At 49.1% G+C, this 14,730-nt stretch overlaps 1 protein-coding gene across 7 annotated transcripts in view; it reads right to left on the bottom strand.

Annotated features, from left to right (window-relative positions):
• The window catches only part of PHC2 (polyhomeotic homolog 2), a 102,600-nt gene that overhangs the window by 20,086 nt on the left and 67,784 nt on the right, over positions 1-14,730 (bottom strand). For 6 of the 7 annotated variants that reach the window (XM_060308176.1, XM_060308172.2, XM_030870220.3 and 3 more), the window contains 2 exons: positions 7,684-8,102; positions 7,248-7,413 (listed from right to left, as the gene is read on the bottom strand). In XM_060308176.1, coding sequence (XP_060164159.1) covers positions 7,248-7,413; positions 7,684-8,102 — 585 coding nt within the window. Of the gene's footprint in view, positions 1-2,790; positions 2,964-7,247; positions 7,414-7,683; positions 8,103-14,730 lie in introns of those variants that run through there. The other variant, XM_030870209.3, reaches the window with a different exon arrangement.

The raw sequence follows: 14,730 nt of genomic DNA, 5'->3' as shown, positions 1-14,730 counted from the left end.
TAAGGCAGTTGAGTCATCCTCTTCACACATTCACAAAGAGATAAAAAGACACTCAAAACCTCAGGTAAAGGTTCTTAATTCTGAGATAGCAGTCATTTTTTTTCCCCCTAAAACAAGAAAACCTAGGGAGGGGATGGCCTAAGTTAGAGCATGCAAGGCCAGAGGCAAGAACAGGTCAATTTTATAAAATCGTCTATCTATTCCTCTTTTTCTCTTTCCCACTGAAAGATCCAAGGGATCCAAAGTATCTGAGACAGGAAATGAGTAAGGCAGGAAAAAGGATGTGGTCTGAAAAAGAGTGGATCCTGGGGCTGAGCCAGAGCAAGGCACAGGCACAGGGTCACAGATGGGGGAAGGGGCCTTGGTAGCAGGAAGAGAAGTCTCAGGGTCAATCAGCTTAGACTAGAAGGTCAGTGACAGAGGAGGTATGTCTGGAGAGGCAAGCATAACAACACCTTCCTAAAAGGTTATGCTCCATTGAAATGCAGAGGAACAATGGCTGAAGAGACCTACAGCCAGGAGAATCATTACTGGGACAGAAGGAAGAAGAGCTGGAGTTTCCTCCTTACTTTGAGGAAGTGGAAATAATATATGTTGAGTGCATCTGACAAAGGTAAATTCGAAAGTAAGCCAGGACCTGGAAGAGAAGTGGACAGGGCTGGGAGGTGAGTGCATGATAAAATACCAACATTCATTACGTACCTATGTGCCACCTATTAATAAAACAACAGCTTAAAAGGGGTGGGGGGGAGGAGAAGGCGATGAAAACAGGAGCTACCTCTCACAAAAATGCAGTTGGACAACTGAGAAAGCCAACTCAAGAACCACAGAAAAGTGGCAAGATTAACGCTGGAGAAAAAAGGCATCTATTCTTCCCGATGTGTATGGACAAGCCTGGTAACAGATCTTGGGTGGGCTGAGAGGCAGAGCTCACGTGATAAGAGTGCCTGGAAAGGGCAGGTGCCACACGAGCACCACTACCCATCTGCTGGGCCCTCTGAAGAAGCCAGCCCTTGTGAAGGAGCCAAGCCAGAGGCTCTGGTTCCCGCCTTGCCAGGGCTGGAACTTAGGTAAAGAAACAGTGGGACACACTGCATCAGCTGATTCAAAAATGTGGCTATTTCGAGATATAGATCCAGATGTTGGGGGCTAAGTGAAAAAATCACTTTTACATTCTCCACAGTGCCTAGGATCATGCTTTACACGAGGCAGGAGCCTAATGAAGGTGTGTGAAATCTGAGCGGAACCAAAACTACTTAGCTGTGCAGGTATCTTAAGATCCAAGACAGAATCTCCTGCCCTGTAACCAACACAGTAAGTTTCTTTCTTTCTATTCTGGAGTCAACATGATATGAAGCCCTGCATCCCATGTGACCTCAACTTAAGCCCTAATCAATAGACGCTGCCACAGGTCTGAGGCCCTCTACCGGAATAAAAAATGGGGAGGGCAGCGGGGGCAGACATATAGGAGCAAGAAGGAATTTCCTTGCCTCATTAGCCTGCAATTTTCAGACTCATCTAGAAATCCTAGCAGTTCCAACATTTGGGTTGACTCGGGGGTGGGGGGGGGGATGAAAAATCCCAGGTGAATGATAATTGGATTACCCAGTTATGCCCCAGAGCCAAATGGCTGGAAAAGGCCAGGACAGCAGGGCCTGATATGGTTAAAATGACATTATTTTCTAAACCAAAAATCGAGACACTTGGTTGATAGACAACGTGATAGAATATTTTAAATTGGGGTTGTCCTAGAAAAATTGGGGACATATGGTGGATTTAGGTCGGTAGCTTATTTCACAACAAGGGATCCTCTGGGTCCAATATGCTAATGGAAGGGGATTAAAGATCTAGGATGGGAGATATCTAAGGGGAGAGCTGTCACTAAGTTGTTTAGCAGGAAAAAGAATAAAAGAACGTGTCTCTGTAGGCAGCATGGGAAGAAAGTCAACATTCTAGGTATGGAGCAGGAAGGAAAGGAAAGTTGATCAGAACTGAAAGTATGTCAGTGAAATGTGTTCAGGTCGAAAAGGCAGCCTTGCGGGAGGGATGGGGAGGACTGGGACGGCCGGGGTATCACTGGCACAAACTGGTATCCAACAATACAGGAGCTGGGGACTACGAGTTCACACTGTAGGTTCACCATTGGTTTGCAACTTGATCTTGGGCAAATTATTTCCCTCTCTCTGGACTTCAATTTAAATAAAGAATCTCACAAGTCCCGATTTTAATGTAAAGAATCAACAATACAATATGCCTTCATTTGGCACGGGAAGGAGAGAAAACGCTCTTCTAAAAATGGAAGAGAGGATAGACACAGAACAGCTTGTCCCTTTCCATCCAATTAAAAGCTTCGTGAGACTGAACTAGATTAAAAACAAAACTCTCCAGCTAAGCCGCAGGCCTCCAAGATAGGCAGTCCCCTACCCAGAGGGTACAGCGGATGCCAGCAGCCCTGTCCCTAAGCGGACCGTCCATCCCCGGAAAAGCGCCGCCCCGGAGGCCCGAGGCCGGGGTGGGGGTGTGCGGGGACACACGGAAGCGTCTGGCACGCCGAAGGTGACACAGCGGCTGCCGGGGAAGTGCGGGGCAGGCAGGGTCCCCGACGAGGGGGGAGGCGCAGGACACCTCCCCGGCGTCGGGAGGGCGAGAATCGCGAGCTGGCACGGCCTGGCAGCCGAGTAGGCCCGGACCGGGAGTGGCACCGGAGGGCGGTGCCCGGTGTCCAGTGCGACGAGAGCGGGCCGCGGTACCCCTCCTGGCGAGAACCCCTCCCCCGCCACGGGCACTGACCTGTCCAGGGCCCGGCTGGGCCTGGCCGGGCGGGGCCTACGCAACCCCTCGGCCGGGCGCCGCCTCGCGCGGGGTCCCGGGCCCGGGCGGGCCGCCTCCTCTCCGCCGCGAGCCTCCGAGCCGGGGCCCGGGGCTGCCGCGGCGCATCCGACCGTACCGGCCGGGCCGGCGTCCACAATGGGCGGCGGGGGCGCGAGGCCGGGGCGGGGGTGCGGGCGGCGGCGGATTGCGCGCGCGCGGCAGGCGCTCGAGGGCTGCAGCCGCCGCGGAGACAATGCGGCGCGTCCCGGCAGGGCTCCCGCGGCCGCCTCCGCCGGGGGCGGGGCGAGGCGGGGGCGGGGCATGGGCGCGCGGGGCGGGGCCTCAGGGAGGCGGGGCGCCGGCGCGGAAGCCGGGCCGCGCGCTTCCTTTGTGCGGCCGCGCCGGCCCCGCCCCGCGCCCTCTGGAAGGCGCGGGGCGGGGCTGGCGGCCGGTTAGGTACGTAAGGGTTCTGTTTAAGGAGGCGGGCGCCGCGCCACGCCAATGTCCGCTCTCGCCCCGTCAGAAGTCCCCCGTGCGGTGGTGGACTCCCGCCTGGCCAAGTCGGAGGCAGGAAGAATAACGACTAGCAGCAATTGAGTGTTGAATATGTGTCAAGCCGTACATGCACGCACTTCCTCTCAGTGTTCACAATAACCCCACAAGTAGTCGTTATCCTCCCCACTGGGAACTGAGGATCAGAGAAGTTAAGTAATGACCAAAGTGACCCAGTTACACCTCCATAAACGGGGCTAATGCCGTCTCTTTAGGTTTACTGTGCAGGCTAACTGAGAGCATTTATACAAATTGCCTGCAGTGCCCGGCACACGGAGCCCAATAAATGTTACTTCTCTTCCTAAACCACGCTGGATTAAACTGAATTGTCGGGAAAGCACCTTCATTCAGTAGATATACTAGAGCTTGTGAGACTCACAAGTCTCACTGCACCCCCATCCCCCAGGCTTTATGCCGAATACTTGCCCCGAATTTCTCTCTCCATGCTTGACTTCTATTTCCAACATTTTCTCATATTCTTACCTTTCTTAGCATTCATATCCCCAGCCCTTTCCCCTCAGGCCTCATCCCTTTACCTTTGTTTCCACATTTTACATTTATTTTATATTCCTCGATCGTTTAGTTTGCTCCCTTTCTCTTTCCCTCGTTCCCCCCACCCCATTTTTCAAATTTTCAAAGCCTTCTTTCATTAATATGCACATTTCCTCCCCCTTTCCGCCTTTGCATTTCTTACACTTACATTTTGTTCTATGAATGCTCGGCCTCTCTGTCCCCCAAACATGCCTACACTCCTGCCTCCCTTCCTTTACTTCACTAGTCCCTTCTCCCCAATGCCACATGTCCAGGTCCTACCTATCCTTCATGGTCTAGACCCAAGAACAGTGGCTGGCAAACTTTTTCTATAAAAGACCAGATAGTAAATATTTTAGACTTGGCAGGCCATGTGGTCTCTGTTGCAACTACTCAACTCTGCTGTTGCAGCAGGAAAGCAGCCACAGACGACACTACCTGAATGAATGTGGCTGTGTGCCAATAAAACTTTATTTATGGACACAGAAATTCGGATTTCGTATAATTTTCTTGTATCACAAAATATTCTTCTTTTTTTGAGTCTTAAAAATTTTTTTTAATGTAAAAACCATTATTAGCTTGTGGGCTGTACAGAAACTGGTGATGTGATGAATTTGGCCCTCGGGATGTAGTTTGCCAACCCTCGCTCTAGAACAATGCCACTTCCTCCCTGCAATCTATCCTGATAATCTCTACTTGGCAGTAACTTTTCTCTCTTACCTTTTAAAGCATTTACCCATAATCGTTCTATGCCATTTATCATATCTTAGTTTTTACTGTATTTTTTTCCTGTGCACTTCTCATCTTTCCCAGAGGACTTTAAGCTCCTTGAAGGTAGGGTACAGACCTTATTTCTCTATGCATTTATTACCTTCCACCCCACAGTACTTTGCACAGAGCAGGCATTCAAACATATACAGAATGAATATTTAAATCTTGGGTGGTTGACAATTGTTTCCACTGTGCAAAACTTACTTTTCTCATGAGATAGAACCTCAGGAGCAAGATGCTTTGTTATATGTGTATCATCTAGATTAGATTTCAGAAAGAGATTTTTGAGAGCTTTCTAGACAAGATGAAGAAAGGGAGGCAAATGTCAGTTCATTCAGAGGTTGTTGGATAACAAATACTTGAACAAAGGCTGTTGATTATCACCAACCTGCAGACAGGGGATATGTCTTCAGTCAGGTCCTATTCAATATTTCGATCAGCAAATTGGTTAAAGACAAAGAAAACACGCTATATAATTTACGGATGGCAAAGTTAAGCAGAGGAGTTAGTATAATGAGTGACAAAATTCAGATATAAAACATTCCTGCCCCACCACTTATTCTTGCTGTGCCTCAGTTTTCTTATCTTTAAAATGGGCATGATAAAAGTTCCTGCTTCAGAGGGTTACTGTCAGGATTAAATGAGGAAATGCATGTAAAGCTGGTAGAGAGGACTCATTAAATGTTAGCTGTTAAGCATTACCATTTTCTGGCTAGCCTGGAACTGTGGGCTAAATTCACAAGATAACGTTTAACAGATATAATTAATCATGTTTTGGCTCACAATATAAATTGTACAAGTTTGAGATGGAAGAGACCTGAAGTGATAGCAATCCATGTAAAAAGAAACCACAAAAACAAAGACAGAAACAAAAACCAAACCCAACCCCTCTGGAATTCAGGTGACACAGTGCTCGGTGAACTAAGGGTATCATTCCCCTGGGTCAGGGGAGTTAACGTGGGGCCATAGGTGCAATGTCGTGCTGAAGGCAGGTAAGGGAATTACCCCTGGAGCCAGAATCATGGTGCTGCCCTTTCATAGCTCTGTGAACTGGAGCCTCTTCAAGCTTTTGTTTCCTCCTCTAAATAATGGGGCCAATAATATTTATCTCTCAGGGTTATCATGAATGAGTAAAGGAAAACTTAGAGCAGAACTTGGCACATAGGTGTTCAACGAATTTTAGCTCCTCTCTACTATACCATGCAGATCTGTCCCTTGAAGGGCTTATAAAGCTAAGTCTAGGTGCCAACCTAGGGTGACTAGCGCCTTTTTGTATTTGGAATTAATGTGCTTCATTTTGGGGATCACATTTTAAGGGAATTAGTGGAGAGGTAGAATGTAGCTAGACAAGAATGATCAGCATGGTGGGAATGGGAGGTCTGGATGTGTGATAGGTAGAAAATGAAATAAATCTCAGATATTTAGCCTGGAGATTTTCTCTTTTTTTAATGGGGGAGAGGAAAGAGACATGATAACTGTCTATACACACTGTAGGAGATGGACAATCCACAAGACAGAATCACAGCTAGTGGTGGGAGTTCCACGAGAGCAGATTTTGGCTTAATTTGAAGAGCAACTTTCTGATAATTAGAGCAATCCTACAATGGAATGGGCTGCTTTTCAAAATGGTGAGCTCCTTATCATTGCAAGTTTGCCAAGAGAATGCTGACCTCCTTGCTGTCTTTTAATTTTTCTAATGTTTTTTTCTTCATATTCCTTTGCTTTCCTTTTCCTTGAGTCCACCCTCCATTCCTTACAGGACATTTATAACTACTTTGTCCCAAAGTACTTTTCCTCTCATTCCTCCTTCTTCTGTTTTCCAAACCCCTTTTCTCTTGGCTCTCCCCACCCCACTCCCAGAACACATTTAGTCCAATGATGGAACTGCCTCCCTGAGTTGTAGGCAGCCCATGGCCCAGAATGTCTCTGAGATCTGGGCCAAGATTGCTGTGCACACTGGCAGAGAAGGAAGGGAAAGCGAAGGGATCACTGTGGAGGCAGAGGTACTGCTGTGATTCTCTCGTCAGGGTAGAGGGGTCAGCAGAGTCTCCTAAAACCCAGGTCTAGGAGAAGCCCGCCTGTCCCTGAGCACTCACAGACAGAAGGTGGGGATCCCAGAGCTGAGCACCGTTCCTTCCAAGGTGCTCTCCGTGAGCTGAATCCCCTCCTAGTTCCCCCTAAGCATTTCCCTCATCTCTGCACAAGCCACCTCGTCATATTGCCAAATTCAAGAACGCACTCTCATACCAAGCAGAGCAGAGGATTGAGACAACTGGATCCCTGGGGGAGCTCTCAACCCGGCATACGGATATGCAGGTACATCTGACAGCAATGACAGGCAAGCCTCATCTAGAACTTTCAATTCTCCTTTTCTTTCTCCTTTATGCCTTCTGGGTCCCCTTTCTTTGTCCTTGCGTCATCTTCTCAATCCTCTCTCTGTTTCCACCTACCCAGCTTCTTTCTTGCTTCTTGGGGCTTGGAGTAGTTTCCCTCCCATTCTAGATGCCCAAGTGAGATGTGCCAGGGGGTGGCAAGGAAGACAATGCTCTCCCCTCCCCCGAGGGCCCCGCTACACTTCATACCATGAGCTGGGGACTGCTGGATGTTCGGGCTCTTGGGTACAGGCAGGCCACCGGGCATGGCAGTGACGATGGCTTGCTGATGCGGTGGTGGGCCAGACCGAGTCTCAGGCCCACTCTTCTCTCTAGGTACCACTTCCTTCCAGTCATCGGGGGTGCACTGCTGGGGCTGTTAAAGGACAGGACAGAGATGATCTTCTCGTGAATTGCCTCTACATTCCTGGACACGTCCCCCGTTTCCATGGAGCTTGGGTAGAAGGCAAGGACATTAAGATTCAGCTAGCCCCAAATTAGGGAGAGGCCCCTTTTCTTTCTTGGACTACTCAGAGAGGACTTCGACACTCAGCCCACCCAGACACACATCCAAATGGGGGCCGCGGGATTGCCTGAGCCGTGTCCTCCCGCTTTGTTCCCTGGACCTCGGGCTCGGCTTACTCACCACTGGCGAAGCAGGTTGCAGTTGTAAGATGACAGCCGAGGCATGCTGGAACCTGTGTTGAGGGGTGTGAGACAGGCCCTCAGGGTATCCATTGTGAGGCTCGACATCTGGCATGGGAGGGTGGCACTGCTGAGTGCTGCCAGGCTTGTGCAGGTTGGCAGCGGGACACTGGAGAGGCAGGGTGGATGGGACTGGGCCTAGCGGCATGGCATGGGCTTCGGGGCCGGGCTGCAGGGCCAGGCTTGGAGGGACCGAGGCCAGCTGGGGGTGGGACGGGGCTTGGAGTGCTGGCCGTGATGCCTGGGGCGGCGGCGGCTGCTGTGATGCTTGCTGTTGCTGCTGCTGGATCCCAAACTGGGGCTGCAGGTGCTTTGAGGACGGCTGGGAGAGGAGCTGGTGTGGCTGCAGCTGAGCATAGGCTGAAGAGGGGGAGGCCAGGTTAGGTGGCATGGCTCGGTCTCACCTTCTGCTGTGCCCCCTCCCACATCCACATAAAGAAGCCTTTCCAAACTCCGTGTTCTTGCTTTCATCTCTTTCCTCTTTCACCTAGAGCCTGGCTGGACCATTGCCATGGCCTGGCCTTCTCTCTCTGTTTTCTTGCTTTCTTCCTATGCCGAAACATTGGGCCCTTGGCTGTCCCTCAAAGGCCAATGCAAAGCTCACCTCCTCTGTGAAGCCTTCTTTGATCATTCCAGCGGCTGAGAGAAACACTGGATTCTGCAGTGTGCTATGTTCTCTCTCCTCCACGCCCTTCACTCACTTTTCTCTGGGCCTGCGACAGGTGCAGGCTCCCATCGCCCAGCCCAGCTCTGTAAGGCTGGATCTTATTCACCCTACTGCTGCTCAGTCTGGGCCCCTTCCAGGGAGTGCCAGTTGCACACACGGTCCTCAGGCTCTGTGGGGAGGCAGCCTGGGATGGACCACTGGTTCCTTCTGTTACCCAGTGGGGGACCTTGGGCTAGCTGCTTAACCTCTCTAGGCCTCAGCTGCCTTGTCTGAGAACCAGAAACAAAAATAGTTCTTGCCCAGAAAGTTGTAAGGATGAAAGAAGAAAAATGCTGTGCGACTAAAACGAGAAAAAAATGACATAATGTGCACAGCACAGTGCCTGGCCCACGGTCATCGTCAGTCATTTAATTCATATATTCAATCACATAAGTAAAATGATTATTTCAGCCTTGGCTTAGGTTCTGAGTATCCTGGGCTCACCTCTACCATAATGACGTGTCTCGCAATGGATTATAATTGTTTCTTGGCTGTCTTCCCTTCCAGATCGTGAACCCCTCATGATCAGAAATGATCACATATCTCTTTATCCAGAACCTTGCATGATGCCTAATATTAGATGGGGGCTAAATAAATAAACAAACAGGGCTTTCCTGGTGGCGCAGTGGTTGACAGTCCGCCTGCCGATGCAGGGGACACGGGTTCGTGCCCCGGTCCGGGAAGATCCCACATGCTACACAGAGCGTCTGGGCCTGTGAGCCATGGCCGCTGAGCCTGTGCATCCGGAGCCTGTGCTCCGCCACGGGAGAGGCCACAGCAGTGAGAGGCCCGCGTACCGCAAAAAAAAAAAAATATAATAAATAAATAAATAAACATATTGTCCTGAACTGGAATTCATGTGTGTCATGACTTATAGACAGAAGGGGCTCAGGAAATTCAGCTCAGAGACTGACTGTCCTCAAGCCGCTCACTCTCTGCCTAGTGGCATCCAGGCCCGCTTAGCATGAGGATTGCTCAGCTGAATCTGTCCTGCCTAAAAGCTGTCCTCTGCAGGGACTCCCACAGCTGGAGAGCCGGCGGAGAGATGTTGTGCCGTGCAAAAGCACAGAGGGCCACAGCTGGAAGCTCACAAATGGATTTTTACAACCAAAGGCTCCCAGCCAATGAGGGGAATGCAAATTCTGGGTCCTGAGCTGACACTTAAAAAGGATCCTGTGACACAGGTGCAAAGTAAGCAGATTTCAGAGTTAGGGGAGGTACCTTTTTTCTTGAATTCTGTCCATTTACAAGCAAGTTTCCAACTATCTCATCACAACCCAACACAGAGTTCCAAGCAGAATGCCAATAAGAATGGAAAGGAGAGGACAGAAATGAGGTGGTAAGGAGAAACAAAATGGTCCTTGGTGACTGACTGCTGTAGGCAGAGGAGGGAGTATGGTTGGCCCATGGGCTGTAACCTGGATGACAGGGAAAGATGGGAGGGGGAAACACGGACGGCCATGACGTTTTGAGAGACATGTGTGGGGCTTGAGGTGATGGTAGAATGTCCAAATGGGAACTGCCGGCAGGCATTTGGTGATTACGAATCGCCCCTGACCTCATCCTGAGCCTTGTCCCCTAATTTCACCTTGAATAGCTCAAACTTAACAATCAGGCCAAGATTGTTAGTCAGGCAAACTTAATAATCAGGGATTTTTAAGATGACCGTTGTTAGGACACTGGAGAGATACCGCAGATGCCACGAAGTGCCTGGCTAGTCTCTAGAGGCTAAAAAGTTCTGCGGAATGATGGGCAGCGTCACTGAAGACACAAGTAAAACTTGTTCTCCCTTATTACAAAACCATTCATTCCTGCCGGGGGAACAGAGTCCCTCTAGGGGATGGCGGTCTGAGCTGAGAGCTGGAGATGGTGCAGCTCAGAGAGGCTAGGAGAGTTAGAGGCTTGTCCCGCTATCCACTGGCTGTGTGGCCTGAGACGGGTCCTTTTCCTTCCCAGGGCTTCGGGGTTTTAACTGTGAGACAAGAGGTTTGGACTAGCGATTATACAATCTGATGGGGGTGGCTACCATAGGAAAAGAGTTTAAAATTCAGGATTTATAAGGTGGAAAAGGGAAGGTTAGAGAAGAAGGGTCTAGATCTATAGACCATAAAGAGTGTAGTTAAGCGCAGTACACCTTTGTTTACCAAGATTGGGAGAGGCAACTGTTGGCTTCGCTGCCCTCGATCCTGGGGCCTCCTCTCTGTCCCACTCTCTCCCCGACCCCGTGCTGCATGTGGAAACCCTAAGGCCATTGTTTTAGAACAAATGATGCTAGTATATGCCAAGGCTGGAAACAAAGTTCATGACGGCTTCGATAAGTTCACAGATCAAAGACCCCAGGGTATTTTGAGGGGAGTGTACATCCTTAACCTTTCAAGGTTAATAAAAAGCCAAGACCATGATTTAACTCAGACATTATCCTGGGTCAAATTCCTTTCATTTAAAGTGTTGTAATAGCTTTCTAATTGGTCTGATTCCTGTTTCTTCTCTCTATAATCCACCTTGTAGATAGATCACAAATGAATCTTCCTAGTGCACAGATCTGATCCCTGATTAAAAGCCATCAGGGACTCTCCTTTATCTGAGGTTACCTAAAGATCCTGACATTCAAGATCTTCTCACAACATAAACTAACCTTTCAATTTTTATTATTTCTTTGATCCAAGCGATCTTTTCTGTCCACTGTCCCCTGTACGGAAGTTTGCGCCTTGTCTCATACTGTCTAGAGGGCCATAAATCAAATTCTCATCGTCCCTGTCCTCCTGTGGGAGGCTGGGCAAGTCAATGGACCTCCCTGAACCTCTGTGCCATCAGCTTTAAAGTGGGAGTAACGATGATGCCTATACCTCATAGTTTTCTCAGTAGATGACTTATCTCCCCTTGATAGGCAGAATTTAGGATTTGTTTCCGCCAAAGTGCCTGGAATTTAGTAGACGCTCAATCAGTGTTGCTGAATGAATGAACGACAACACGGTGGGACTTCAGCTTGCTTGTCCCGCAGAACTTTTCCTCTTCAGAGTCAGAATATGGATGAAATGTGGGTAACCCCACAGGCCATTTTGGTTTTTTTGTGGTACGCGGGCCTCTCACTGTTGTGGCCTCTCCCGTTGCGGAGCACAGGCTCCGAACGCGCAGACTCAGTGGCCATGGCTCACGGGCCTAGCTCCTCCGCGGCATGTGAGATCTTCCCGGACCGGGGCACGAACCCGCGTCCCCTGCACCGGCAGGCGGACCCCCAACCACTGCGCCACCAGGGAAGCCCGGCCATTTTGGGTTTATCAGCACTCTGGTTTATTGAAGGCTCTCCTCCTGTCCAACTTCTGCTCACCACCTTCCTGCCCTCACCTTCACCCACCCTAACTTCTCTGCTCATTGTCTGTACAACATTGCTCCCCCCGTGCCTTTTTGGCTTTGATTTCAGTGCTTCCGTTTTCTGGAATGCCCTCCTTCCACTTCAGTGATCTCAGTAAAGCATAAGCTTCTTTGGCCCAGGCTCAGCTCGTGTTTTCTCTCTTTGCCTTAACCCTCCATTATGGGTTTTCCCTCAGAAGTCCTGAACACTTTGTTTCTTTGATTCATTTGTGATTTAGCATGTACTATCTTGTATATGTATTTCATTGATTCTTAAAGATCGATTCTTAGCCCCCCACCTCCACTTTAACATCTTTTGAGTTGGGATGCATATTACAGTTGATGATGTTGGTTTAATTGGTAGTGCTTTTCTTTCTTAGAGTTAAAAAAATAATGGTGTGTCTTACAATCAGTGGTGTCTTAAACTGGAATACTTTTATGCTCTTATGAGTTTATTTCCTATCTATCCAACCAGACTAGATGCTTTTTGAGTTAAAGACTTGTTTTACGTTTTTTTTTAAACTTAAAAGATGTGCTTTAATTGAACTAGGTTTTTAATGTTTCTTTTCCCTTCCACATTGTCCAACATAATAATCTACGTCTGTAGATGCTTAGTAACTGTCTGCTGCTGATCCTGGTGAGATCGATGGATTCTCCTCCCTCTCCCACGCCCTCCCAGCTCAGCGTGGGGTGGTGAAGGTGGGCACTTCCCACTGAAGCCACAATAACAGAGGAGGCCACATCCCTCTTCACTACAGCTAGGATGGGGCATATCAGTTTATGAAATATGAATGCACAGAAATCACTCTGGGCCTTTATTTTTTCCTACAGTCCAGTAGCTTCATTTCTCGCTTGTATCTATTTTGGCTCCCCATCCCCTGCAGCTGGAAAGCTCACTGCTTCTAAGGAACAAAGGGTTGGTTCCATGGGACCTCAGCCACGGCTTTGGAAGGCCTCATCAGCCCTTTCTGTCAGGGAGCAGAGGAGGGGCAGGCCTAGGGCCTCAACAAATTAGGGCCCAGTTAAAAGGAGAGACTCCAGGCAATGCTCATCTTCCCATCTGGTGCTCTAACCTTGACGGCCTCCTTAGAATCTGAAGAGACCAATTCACTGTTCCCCAAACAGTTGGTTGTTAGCAACAAGAGGATTAAGGCCCCCATGCAGGAGGGCTGGCTGTGACGGCTTACTGGCACGCCCCCTTCGCTGCATCCGCTGCCACAACTTGTGATCAGTAATGGATCTCGGTTGATCCCAAGTCCTCACAGATGCAGGAAGCAGCTCACTGTCCAGAAATGCTGGGACTCTTGTCTCAAAGTACATGGGAGCTGCAAGCATCCCAGTTGTAGTCTGGAAGTTTGCTCAAACACTTATTTTTCTCTGATCTGCAATACTTGACTAGAGTTTGGAGTTACCTGGACCATGGGTGAGAGGAGGGTGCCTGTGAGAGAGGAATGGCATAACTTTTTACAACCCACTACTCTTCAAGGTTTAGAGAGTTAAGTGAAGAGATACTTTCAAGCATTCATTCACTCAACAAACATTACTAAGTACCTACTATAGACCAAATACCATGTTTGGTGCTGGCTAAAACATGGTCCCTAGAATAGGTTACAGTTTGGTCAAAGAGATAGCTGGAAAACAGACACTCTCAGTATAACTTGGTAAATGTTATGACAGGAGATAAGCACAGACTACTGAGAACACAGAAGAGGGGATTCAGCTTGGGAAGGAAAGCAGAGAAGGCTTCCCAGAGGAAGTAAGTGTTTAGCATGACTCAGAGTTCAGGAGATGCTGAAAGGAAGAGCATGTGGGAAGACTTGGAGGCATTGTATACCCCGGTGCTTTCCAGGACCCACAAGGCATCCTGTACAGCTGAACCCAGGACGACTATGCAAGAGCAGCCAGAGAAGAGGCAAAATGATGGGTGGGTCTAAATGATGCCAGCGCTCTCCAGAGGCCGCTCATCTCCAAAGATGTCTCATGTGATCAGGCCTCGGGGAGGGACTGAGATTGAGGTTGACTCTAGAGGTCAGAGTCCCACATACACATAAGTAGACAAGAAAGCTCCTTTTAGGAAAACTGAAAGCAATAGCCACGTGAAGTTTCCTGGATGCAGTCCTTCCAGGCTGAGGGGTAGGAGGAATAGGAGAGGGGAAATAGAGCTAAGGGAATTTCCCCATAAGAGGAAACAAGTTTACAAAAACAGGGTTGCTGACCTCCGGGGCACTCTATGGTGGGCTGTCTATGGCTTAATGTCTTCAGACCTGCTCTGCAACTACCTGGCAAAACCACCAAATATCCTCTGTGAGCAGGATTCCTTATAAGGCAGCTTGCAGCATTAGAAAAGAAACTACCCGGGCTTCCCTGGTGGCGCAGTGGTTGACAGTCCGCCTGCCGATGCAGGGGACGCGGGTTCGTGCCCCGGTCCGGGAAGATCCCACATGCCGGAGCGGCTGGGCCTGTGAGCCATGGCTGCTGAGCCTGTGCTTCCGGAGCCTGTGCTCCGCAACGGGAGAGGCCACAACAGTGAGAGGCCCGCGTACCGCAAAATAACAAAAACAAAAAAGAAAAGAAAAGAAAAGAAACGAAACTACCCATCCTTGGTAGAGGGATGAGAATATAGCATAAGTGGCTAAAGGTGTTGGTTTTAGAGTCAGACAGATCTGGTTTGAATCTTGGTTCTGCCACCTATAGGCTGTGCAACTTAAGACAAATTGTTTAACCTCTCTGAATCTTGACTTCCTGTCCTGCAAATGGTGATATATACTTCATAGAGTAGTCGTTAGTATCAAATGGAATATTATGCTTCAACCACAAAGAGGAGAGGTTCCCTGCCTTTGTTCATACTGAGAAGATGCACAATAAATGGTAGCTATTCTTAAAATACTACCTGCTATTTGTATATCGTTTTGAACTTCTCAAAGCATTCTC

The sequence above is a fragment of the Globicephala melas genome, chromosome 1 (assembly GCF_963455315.2).
Source record: "Globicephala melas chromosome 1, mGloMel1.2, whole genome shotgun sequence".
In the NCBI taxonomy this organism is placed as follows: domain Eukaryota; kingdom Metazoa; phylum Chordata; class Mammalia; order Artiodactyla; family Delphinidae; genus Globicephala; species Globicephala melas.
Note: the sequence above shows the minus strand (reverse complement) of the source record. Positions and strands in the feature narration are given on the sequence as shown.